Here is an 11,220-nt window from a genome sequence, read left to right as displayed (position 1 = left end):
CATAATGCAGGTCTTTTTTGGGGGAAGAGAGAAGGGAGGATGCAATTAAGGTCTAAGGATGAAGAAAATGCAGCTTTTTACTGAGGATTTTAATGCAAATGTTTGATTGTCAGTAAAAAATATTTTAAAATGCAACATCTGACAACAATCTACACATTTGATGGATTTTGTGATGGGACACACAATGAGATAGACATGGTCTAATACTGCCTGGCATGCATCGCATTGTACAGTAGATTGAAGTAAACCTGCGTGTGAGAATTCAGGCTCAGCTGATTAAAGTAAACTTGAGTCTATTACATGAGATACAGCAGGCAGAGGGACTAACTGACTGCAGGTGTGTGGGGAGGCAGTTGGCTTCCTTTTTAGAGCTACTGGTATTTATGGTATTTTTCACATGAGCTGCTCAAAAAACTGCTGGCCTATTGTGGACATCCTAATGTCAGGTTACAGAATGTGCCTTATTCAGACCACCACAGACGTTGAAACGCAGATGTTCTTGACCAGTGAAGCTGATGTGATGGATTCACAGACACAGAGGGTCATGAAAGGTCTCCTCTCTCTTACACCTTTAGCTTAGCTGCACAAAGACTGGAAACGGCTAGCCCGGCTCTGTCCAATGGGCCCCCACAATCACCTCTAAAGCCTTTGGTCAGAGCCACGCTAGCTGTTATCCCCTGTTCCCAGTTGTAATGCTAAGCTAACTTCCTAGCTGTAGCTTCATATTTACTGTACTGACATGAGTGTGGGAATAAAAATGGGCAAGTAACTGAAAAAGAGTAGTTACAGTTACTAGTTACTTCTCTCAAAAACAATTGAATTACTCTATAATTTTCTGCATATAAAAGTAATTAGTTACTAGGGAAAGTAACTTATACATTACTGCTTCTGTTCTCTTATTAATCCACACAGCTATCAGCTGTATTATTTTAAAGTTGCTGCATGCAAAGACAAATGTATCTAGCTGTTGATACTCCCACCTGTAAACTACACTTATTGTCCTGGTTAGTAAACATTAACAGACCTTTGCTACAGTAGTTAGTTAATAAATAACCGGAAAATCAAGTAATGAACCCTTTTAAATTTCAGTAACTGTAATTAAGTTATTTAATTTGAAAACAGAATTTGTTACATTACTAGTTACCGAGATAAATGCATTTTGAAATTTGTGATATGTGTCAGTATAATGCTGACGACTGTGTCCTTTAGCTTTGATGCCCAAAGATACTTATAGAAATAAGAAGTCAGAGAGTAAATTAAACTTTAAAGTCTTTCTCAGGCTACAAAAAGCCATCAGATTTCTTGTTCTCTCAGACATTTGCCTCACTGACAACACTTCAGTCATGCCTGCAGACATTACAGAGCCTACAAACTGATGGTGACGCAGTAAGTTGCTCCCAGTGGAGAACTTGCCTTTTTCACCCTTGTTTAGAGAGGTGGATGCTTGTTTGACAAAAGTGTTTGGGAACTTGTTCACATGTTCACTGTCCACAAATTGCCTGTGCATATGCAGGCTTTGTCCAAATGTTTAGTCTACGACATTTTATTATTCAGTTTGTCTTCCGAAACACCTAAAAGACTCCCTTCCTTCCTGTCTTCCCCTTTCCTGCTGGATTCCACGCAATGGAGCAAAACAAATGACTTTAGCTTAGCCCTTTTCGCTCTCTTTTTGCAGATTCTGTAACAAATTTATAACATATTTAATAAGCTGCTGTGAGACTTTTGAAGTTGTCGACCTCCAAATGAATTAGGAATTTATAGCTTTCTACTCTTAAAAATGTGCAGTCACACATTATTCCTTCCTTTCCCTCTAATGATTAAACCAAAGCCTGTTCGCGTCTGTGGTCATCTTTTCTGCTTCAAAAACTTCTTCAAAGAGGAGTATCCTCTTGTGAATAGCTTTCTCTCAGTTTAGATTTTTAGTGCAACTGGCCTAAGAACTGAGCAGCAGGATTCACACTTCTCCTCCACACTGAGATTTGTCTGCATTTAGTGAGCGCAAACCTGCCTTGCTAGACTTGGCGCGCCTGCTCGTACATGTGTCACAGGCCTCACCTCCTCTGGTCTCAGTCCTCGCTCTCACTAATATATTTTTACAGGGTTTTCTTTGGCAGAGGATTGGGGACCGTCCTGCGATGGCGTCCAAGCTAAACAGAGAAGCGTTACAGGGGACGACAGATGATTCAGGACGGCGCGCAAAAAGAGTCTGAAACTGAACAATTTTGTCATACCAAAGACGTTGTGCTGCTGGATGGCGCTCCCCTAACCTTGACACTAGTGTTTTAACAGATGTTAGCCCTATTTTGCATTAATAATACTTCACCCCTTATTTTTTTGGCAAGATTTGTGTCTTATGATAAACCCTGCCGATACCCAGATATATATATATTTGCCTTGGGACAAAAACCAAGAAAAATAAGATTTCTGTATAGAGTAAATATTGGGTGAAAGCAAACATGTGCATTTAAAGGTTGTATTGGAACACACATATGGTCCCTTGTTTTGTTTTTTTTACCATTTTTCATGTCTGTGTGAAATATAAAGCATAATAACTACAATGTGGCTACATGTTTTTCTCTCCTGGTTCTTATTCCCACCATCCACTTCACACAGTACTGTAAAACATATATCATTCTTGGTTTAGGGAATATCAAGACCAAGAATATGTGATATCTCTGTGTGGGTAAACTTACGTAACTGCCTCTTAAACTGTTCCTTTCTCCCTCAATCAGCAGGAAAACAACCCAAACACTAATATACCAGGTTCGTTTTGCCCCCTCACACCATAAAATTTACCTGTTTCCACTATTGCCAGTGAGTATTATAGCAAAAGCATTGGCCATCATCTTACATCAAAACACATCTCTATCATTGAGGATGCATACTAACACGTAGCCCAACTGCACAACAAACAGAAACACACTGTTTAGGAATGTATACAAAAATAAAACTCTATGAGAGGAGGTATTCAGATACTTTAATTTAGTAAAAGTACTAATTCTTGTAGTAGAGGAAGTCCCACAATTAAAATCTTACTTAAGATTAGATTATTTTGACTCATGCATTAATATTAAAGCAGGATTTTACGAATGTAATTGGTTGAGGTGGAGCTCATTTTAAACTGCGACAAATTATTTTCTCTATGGATTCATTTTGCTGATTATTTTATCAATAGTATAGATTGATTACTTCGTAAAAGTTGATAAAATAGTGAGAAATGCAGTCCCAGCTAACCAGTGACACCTGCATAATGCTTATCCGAACCTCAAAATTAGAAGCTGGAACAATGTGTTTTTGCCTTAAAAATATATTTACTTTTATGTCTACATGGGTCATTTACCTTTACAACAGTATTTCATAAGAACTTGATACATTTTGTGTGCAAAAATCTGAATTTGAGTCATGCACATTCAACACAACACAAGGTGTTCAAAAGTCACATTTATCTGAGCATCTACAGCACTGTGCCCTGTGAGCATCTGCTTTCTGAAACATCTTAAAAATGCAACATTATCGCCACTTCATCTCGTTTGACTCATCAGAAGCGTCAGATATTGCAAAATGTACTTAAATATTTATAAATGGAAAGGGTAAAAGAGTAAAAAAAAGACTGAGTAATGGTGTGCAGCAGGGGGTTATGGTCCATAGCACTGCCCCCTAGTGGTGGCAGACACTAAATGCATCCATGGAAAAGTATTATTGGTACAAAAAGTAGCATGCTGTAAAAGTACCATCAATTATATTCTGTTCTTGCACATTGTAGCACTAAAATGTATAGATTATAAAGGTATTACAGACCTTTTCTATGTATTGCCTTTAATATACTCAACTGTGCAATAACATAATGAAACCACTGATACAATACAACTATTTTGTAAATAGGAATAATGTTGAGAAGACATTTCATAAGTGCCTGAATACAGAGGGAAGTTTATCCAGCCGCAAGGCGAAAGACATGAGCAATTTGTATATAATCCATGACCCACAATTCTTTGGGCCAGGATCCCGGCTGTCTGCTTGGACTCCTTCCGTAAACAAGATCTGATTTCTGAAATTGACGTGTTTGAGGGAACGTTCCCATGCCTCGATTCTGAAAAGCAGTTCAGGGTTCCAGGTTTGGCAAACACAAGCAGAGAAACTGAGCCACAGAGAAGAAAACAGGAATAATAAGGAACAAAAAAAAGGAGAGATTAACTCTCTGCAGCCAAAACTAAACCCATCCTAGAGTAAACTCATTGCTCACAATAAGTTAGCAGTAGAGGCGATTTGACTTTATTGATATTAGTCTATTAAACTTAGTGGCAGGATATGAATCCACGATTCCCGCCCTGTGTTTGTATTACTTTGGTCCTGGCCGGGTCATCGTGCTTGACCATCAGACAAATATCTCAATCATCAGGAGTGTGTGTGTGCACGCGCACGCATAGTTGTGTGTGTGGGGGGGGAGGAAAAGGAAATCCCTCATCAGGTTCTGGGGATTACAGTCAGACTGAAAATGAGCCTCCCAGATTGCAGGAAAAAGTCAAGGATCAAGACCCAAGGTGGAAAAACATTGTGGAACTTAAGATAGATGTTACTCCAGTTGTCAGGACTACGGCTGTTTGTGAAACAAATCCTGGAAAATGCCAGACAAATCTGACCGTCAGTTCAAACTTAATTTGTAATTTAAGAAGGTGCTATGAAACATTCCAACTGTCAGCACACATTTTTCCCACTGCAGACTCACAGACAGCAAATGTGGGGTGTTTTTCCGTTCTCCCCCCTCCCAGACTCCTCAGACCGATTGATTGGGAGTTAATGTATGATTAACAATGTTACGCCCAAATTGCCGCTGAGTCGTCCAAGAACTACTTGAGAGAAATTGCAGTGGATCAGCAGCGCTTGTGACTCATTCCCAGCGGTGACGATGAACAAGAGAGATGAGGTGTGATAAAATTTCTGTTGGCTCCGGCAGAAATTGGATTTTAGCTTCGGAAACATTTCTCATAGACAAAGCATTTGAAAGCATAGTGTTAAATACAATCTATGATTAGATTTTCTTTAATAATCTACAGAAAAATCAACAAAAATGTGGGAGTTCCAGAGTGATTCGTGTCATGTCCTCGAGGAGTCAATCAGTAAAAATAGCATGGAAGAGTGTAATTCCTTTAACCACAAATTAAACATCACATTTAAGTCGAGTTTGTCATGAGGGTTTGGGCTTCATTAGGCTGCGGCGCTGACAAGCTCCAATGCTGCTACTGACTGACCTTTGAGCTCCCTACAGGCTGATAGATCTTCCCCACAATCAAGTTTTACATTATTTAAACTCTTTGGGAAACAAATTCTCGTCACAGCAAAGATTGTATTTAAAATGGTCACATGTAGACTTTGTTTACCTTAATGGAAACGGTTCAGCTTCAGAGCGCCAATGAACACTCATTTATGATGTGAATCTCTTGTTAAGGTTCCTTTATTTTCATAGTAAAAATAAAAACAGGCAATACACTGTAGATTGTCAAGGTGTTGTCAGTTATTTTGGAGAAAAATAGCTAATTGAGTCTTATTCCCAGATGAAATACAGATTTGATTGCGATTCAGCCATCTTCTCCAGAATGACTGACCACCATTCAAATTATACACACATTTACAAGTAGTGGCCATGTTAGCGACTCTGAGTCAGCAGTTAATGAGACATTTTGTTGAAAACCACAAACGTCAACCTCATGGTGGTGCGAGGAGCAAAGTGGTGGACTGAAACATCCATAGAGCCAAAAACAGTCACCTCCTGTTGGCAATCCTCTTGGATCTCCTCAGACTAGCGTTTTGTGCCTCCTCTCCAGCATCATCTGCAGCCACAGCAGCTTTCTGTCCTCTGCGTGACGGAGCAGCCTGCTGCGACGTGGACTGAGCCTCCCCAGTTCTCACTGAACTTCGATTTTTCGGTTGTGAAGCTGCGGCCTGAGTGGCTCCAGGAGGCTTTCGTCGGCCTCTCACAGCTTGTACAGACTCTTGTGGATTTGATTCTGTCTCCGCCACTTTCTTCTGTGGCTCTCTGGCTGCTTTAACTGACTTTGCTGGCTTCTCTGCTGCAGCACCAGACTTTTGTTTTGTCTTCAGAGTTTCACTTGTGTTTTTCTTTGCATGATCACCTTTCACATTTGTCTTTGTTGATTCACTTTTTGCTACGTCTTGCACCTTTTCACTAAATACTACAGCTTTTTTTCTCCCCTTTCCTCGAGGTTGAGCTTGGCTGCGAGTTGCTTGTAGTTCCTCTGAGGTATCTGCTTCCACGTTGTTTTCTGGTGCTTCTTGGGTGTTGATCAGCATCTCTTTATAAGCTTCCTAGAAAACCACATTATTTTTCCTCTTTAATAGTACAGTAAATCCTTAAAAGCCTTCAGTTACTAGATGCAACATTGTTTTTGCCCCATTCAGTGTGAAACCAAAAAGTGTGAAAACAAAAATTAAGGGGTATAATACAAGATAAAATCAGATTCTCACCTCTATTTGTTCAAGTTCAGATTTCAGGTCAGTTAACTGGCTCATTAACTCCCGTATCTTCAGCTGAAAGCAGATAGAAATAGTCAAAAATCACCTAACAATAATAAAATGTTGTACAAGCTGGAGCCTCTCTTACCTGTTGACTGGACATTTGTTTTTCAAGCTGCTCTCTCTCCTTCGACTCTTTCTTCCTCCTATGTTTTTCGAGGAATCTGTTAGTATTTTACTGTATATTAAATGTCACAATGACACAAAATCATAGGCTCCACACCTATATTTGCTTGGTAGTGTGGTATTTTAAGACCAATTTCATAAAAAAGGAATTCTTCACAAGGATCTTCAGTATCTTAAAAGGATGATACAACAGCCAGGCGTTTCCCATCATGCCCTGGGTCTTGCAGGCGATGGAGAGCGACTGCCTCGATCTTGTGTCATCAGCAAGTCAGACACAAATCTAACCGGCCTGGCCTCGCTCATTTTGAACGAGCCTAATGATTCTTATTTTCAGGGGATTATGAAAAAGGGAATGAAAACATACAGTAGTTATGAATATTATATTTTTCCTCAATGTTACACACTGGACCTTGAATGGATGAATAAATAGTTTGACACTGTGAAATTATTTGCTCAGAGTTAGACAAGTCATTCATGTCTGTACGTTAATACACAGCTACCACCAGCAACCGGTTAGCTTAGCACAAAGACTGGAAACCACAACATTTTTTTCACTCCGTTTACCCTGTGTTCCCCCTCTTTTTGTAACCTGACTGTGCCAGATGGTTTGAAGAAATACTCCCCAGTACTGGTACAACTGATGCTAGGAACATCAACCTATTACTTTAAGCCAGTTTTTAGTCTCCATTGTTTTTTTCCTACTGTATGGAATAGAAACCAATCACCAACTGGAAGGCAGAAAAAAATAAACAGACATTGACCGTGACTCAAGATAAGGGCACACAGCTTACTTGTTTGCCACCATCTTCTCCAGCCGTGTAATATCAATCATCTTCTCTTTTATGGCTCTTTGGATGTTTTCTTTGGTCACCATGGCCAGGAGAGACTTGGCGTCCAGGTCTGTTAACTCGGCCGAAGGCGATGTCATTTGGAGGACCACCTTCACCCACTCAGTGAGTTCTTCACAGGATGGGAACTGAGAGAAAAACAGATTAATCAGGATAATTTTGAGCTTCTTCTCAACTGCATTTTAATCTGCCTCACATTTTTTGTGAATTTCCACTGTTATCTAACAGACTGTAAATGCCAGAGGAAGGACCTTAAAGGATCCATCATCTTTAACTTCACATTTATGCCATCGTTGATCTTGAAAGGAAATACATTTTTTTGAAGAATAATGCTATTTCAGGGGTAATATAAAATGCTTATAAAAATGCCTGCACCAGCCACAGGCTTGAACCTTCAAAAAGAGTTATTATAACGATAAAAAAGGTCAGATGTGCCTGAGTATTCGCTAGTGTATACAACTACAAGGATACACAAAAGAGAATTAGACCCACCTTTTTGAGTTCAGCCTGAGCTTTCCCCAGGGAAGCACACGCCAGGTCTGCAGCCATTGTTTCCTTCTTTAACAACCTCTGCACCTCTTCCAGGTCTCTCTGAGGACAGAAAACAGAACAACCAATTCCATCAGCACACTGAAAGTAAAGAACATGATTGTAATCAAACAGCAGCAGTCAGTAAAAAGAGCCCAAATTACCTGCAGTTTTCTAAGAAGTTTCTCTTGTTTCATCTTTTCAATAAACTCCAAGTCACTTTTTGTCGGTTCATACCCAGTCATCCCTTTCAGCATGGAGTTTGAGTCATCTGGTTCTGACATGTTTTCAGATACAAAAAAAACCCCCAAAATTAACACTTGAGATCTAATTAAATAAAATTTATGTTTCCAAGAATGTTTTCATTCCCTGGGATCTTAAACGCAGACTGAACCTGTTTTTGTCTGAAGAGTGTTGAAATCAAACGTCCTGTTTTGGTCATTAGCTTCATCTCTAGTACCTGCCTGTTGATAAAGTGGTGAAGAGGACAGGATTACATATCATGCCAATGAGACGAAGCTTGATCAACAGCACAATCTCTGCATGTACCTCCATATTCTCACTGGGATCATCATCAGAAAAATCCAGGTGTCTCTTTACATCCGGCAAAGGAGGAGTCCTGTGGAGCTGTCGACCGGATGGGATATGACCTCCTGTATGACCTCCTTCTCTCAGAAATAAAGATCTGTCTGCCATGTCTGACAAAAAAGCTGCAGGTCCTGCATTAATCTCGCCAGTTCAACTCTGTAGAGTTCAGGTGAGCCCACACTGCTCTCATTTAAACAGGAGGAGCTGATGTTTTTCAGTCATCACTGCATTGTTTTCACCTGTTGCCCAAAGTTGACTGATTACTCGTTTTGACCAGTAGATGGTGACAGATTCTTTTAGTTTTAAAGTAAAAGTTTTAAACTTGAGATAACATCAGATAACAATCAGCCCTAACCATAAATGTAATGTAAAAATGAATAAAATACAAGAGGACAGTTGTGGAAAGTACATTTAATAATCTTAGTATTACCATTTTGTTATTTCATACTTCTGCTTTAGTAGGCCTACATTATACAGACAAATATTATCCTTTATACTGTAATTCACCTCTATTATTTGACAGTTCTAGTTATTTACTCTGCAGATTAAAATGAAACATTTACAAAATATGATCCTTTCATGAAATCTTACTATTTTAAAACATTTTACAGATTAAACTACCCAATAGAATATGCATGTATTTAAATGAGCAACATTTCGGTTATTTTCAGTAGGGTTGAGCGAGTACTCGGCTGAAACGAGTATCAGTTAGCAAGTACTTCTTACCAGTACGAGTAAAATGTGTCTCGTAAAGGCTGAGGCTGTTCTGTAAATAATTTTCTAATAAAAATAGCAACTTCTGATTGACCTGTATCAATATCAGGCTTAAATTAACAACTTCCTGTTAGTCATGCCCACTTACAGTTTAAGCACTGCCTATTTCAAGACACAAATAAAGATAATTTAGTTGATTGAACAGATACAGATGATGGTGCTCATTCCTAATTTTCACATTGTTTTACTGTTACTTTTATGTAATTAAAGGATCTAAATACTTATTCCACCACTGCAGAAGGAATCACGTTAACACTATCTTATAAGGGAGGGCACAGGTGCAAAAACTAAGTAACATAAGCGTACACCATCCAATTCTAGAGAAAAAAGATATTGTGTAATTTTCTGTCTTACATCATTGTGTCCCAGAGTTTTACATATGCTGAGTAAGTTTTACAGTCTTTTGGAAGATGTTCAGCCCTGCCTTAACTGCACAAGATAGACAGACAGATAGACAGGCAGGTGTGCAGACACACAGATGGACCCTGATACAAAATAGCCAGATAGCCAACCTGTCTATCTTTAAACTGAGCTGGTGGTGTCACACTGCCAGTCCCCACATGTTTGTGGAGCTCCAGGAACTCTAGAGGAGAGTGCTGAGTCGTAAATACCTCTGTTTTTAAACTGCCCGCTCCCATAATGCCGAGGGAGAGAGGAAGGAGGAAGAAGGTCAGAGAGTGTGTGCATCTGAGATAAATTGGTGCTTTATGACACTAACTTGGCATAGCCGAGTGGAAAACATTTGCATGGTCTTACGTTGCAGCTAACAAATCATTCCTCAATAAAAATCAAATTCAAAATTACTTTTCTCATCTTCTTCATACCGACAATTCCTCTCTGGTGTAAGTATCTCTTTCTACCGTGTACCATATGCTTTTACACTGGGAGGAAATGTTAAGTGGGCCACTGTGACTTTTACTGTTACTTACTTACTTTACTTGATTTAACAGCAACATCCTTATAGATAAAACAAAATCACACAGCAAATACATACTTTGTCTGAAAGAGTTGCCCAAAACACACAATAATTTCCCAGAATCCAATTCTGTTCTTTCATATCACTGCTACATCCTAGCTCACCAACCGTAACCAGGCACAGGAGGTCTGTCAAGCTTTAGATTCCTCCTTATGTTGTACATTGAGCTTAATGTTAATTAATTATTTGTTTTCCAAAACAAAAAAAGGCCAAAAGCGGGAGGAATGCATTATACTGTAGTGACACACACAGATCAGGTCCATTACACATCTAAATGACTTAAATCAAGGCACAATTGGACTTTTTCCTTTTCATATTGGACTCCACATGCTTTGAAAATAAAAAACCTAAATGACCCTAAAACACTTACAGGCGTATGTCCAAGCACACTCAAATCCCACTTTCACGGACATCAAAAGCTTCCAGACATCATTCAGACCACATACTCTCTCTGAAAGCCCATACAGACATGTAGTAACACATAACAAATCCACACCGGCCATTGTGTCCTGTAAAAGCTCTCCGGTGCCGAGAGAAGTGTCCCAAAAAGGCCATTTACAGCTGCTCCGACATGTAGCGTATTGAACAGGCGAAGCAGACAGGTCGTAAAGGGACAGAACAGCTCCCTGGTGGCTGTAGATGCAAGACAGCGAGGATTGGATGGAGACAGGTGTTCTAAATTACTGAGTGACTAATGTAATATTAGTTACTGGCATTACTGTAAGAAAAATAAAACATTTTTGGCCCCAAGAAACTAAACAAATTATATAATTTACTGCAGGATGAGTATTAAGACTTGGACTGTCCTTAATGGTTTGTGACTCCTTAAAACAATATATATATATATAT

General features: G+C 39.3%; 1 protein-coding gene across 2 annotated transcripts; it reads right to left on the bottom strand.

Annotated features, from left to right (window-relative positions):
• Positions 1–5,434: 5,434 nt before the first annotated feature.
• On the bottom strand, positions 5,435–8,819 carry LOC118340003 (cingulin-like protein 1). Of its 2 annotated transcripts, none has more exons than XM_035677845.1 (8): positions 8,583–8,819; positions 8,428–8,497; positions 8,198–8,310; positions 7,998–8,096; positions 7,449–7,633; positions 6,620–6,677; positions 6,484–6,546; positions 5,435–6,324 (listed from the first exon to the last, which is right to left on the bottom strand). In XM_035677845.1, the coding sequence occupies exons 1-8, from the start codon at positions 8,727–8,729 to the stop codon at positions 5,761–5,763; spliced, it is 1,299 nt and encodes a 432-aa protein (XP_035533738.1). In that variant the 5' UTR covers positions 8,730–8,819; the 3' UTR covers positions 5,435–5,760. The 2 variants fall into 2 exon arrangements, with proteins under 2 accessions (XP_035533738.1, XP_035533737.1); XM_035677844.1 differs by having other exon boundaries at positions 8,428–8,500; positions 8,583–8,808.
• Between the last annotated feature and the right edge of the window lie 2,401 nt (positions 8,820–11,220).

Source organism: Morone saxatilis, unplaced genomic scaffold (genome assembly GCF_004916995.1).
Source record: "Morone saxatilis isolate NCDOM2014 unplaced genomic scaffold, NCSU_SB_2.0 Contig6, whole genome shotgun sequence".
NCBI classification, from domain to species: domain Eukaryota; kingdom Metazoa; phylum Chordata; class Actinopteri; family Moronidae; genus Morone; species Morone saxatilis.
The sequence above is the reverse complement of the archived record's forward strand: the minus strand, read 5'-3'. Positions and strand labels throughout refer to the sequence as shown.

Excerpts from the sequence above, each read along its gene's own strand:
- LOC118340003 (XM_035677844.1), bottom strand. The coding sequence starts at position 8,729 with ATGGCAGACAGATCTTTATTTCTGAGAGAAGGAGGTCATACAGGAGGT. Across the intron at positions 8,311-8,427 it reads CACTCTTCAGACAAAAACAG|AACCAGATGACTCAAACTCC; the intron begins GTTCAGTCTGCG and ends AAAACATGTCAG. Across the intron at positions 6,325-6,483 it reads CTGAACTTGAACAAATAGAG|GAAGCTTATAAAGAGATGCT; the intron begins GTGAGAATCTGA and ends GTGGTTTTCTAG.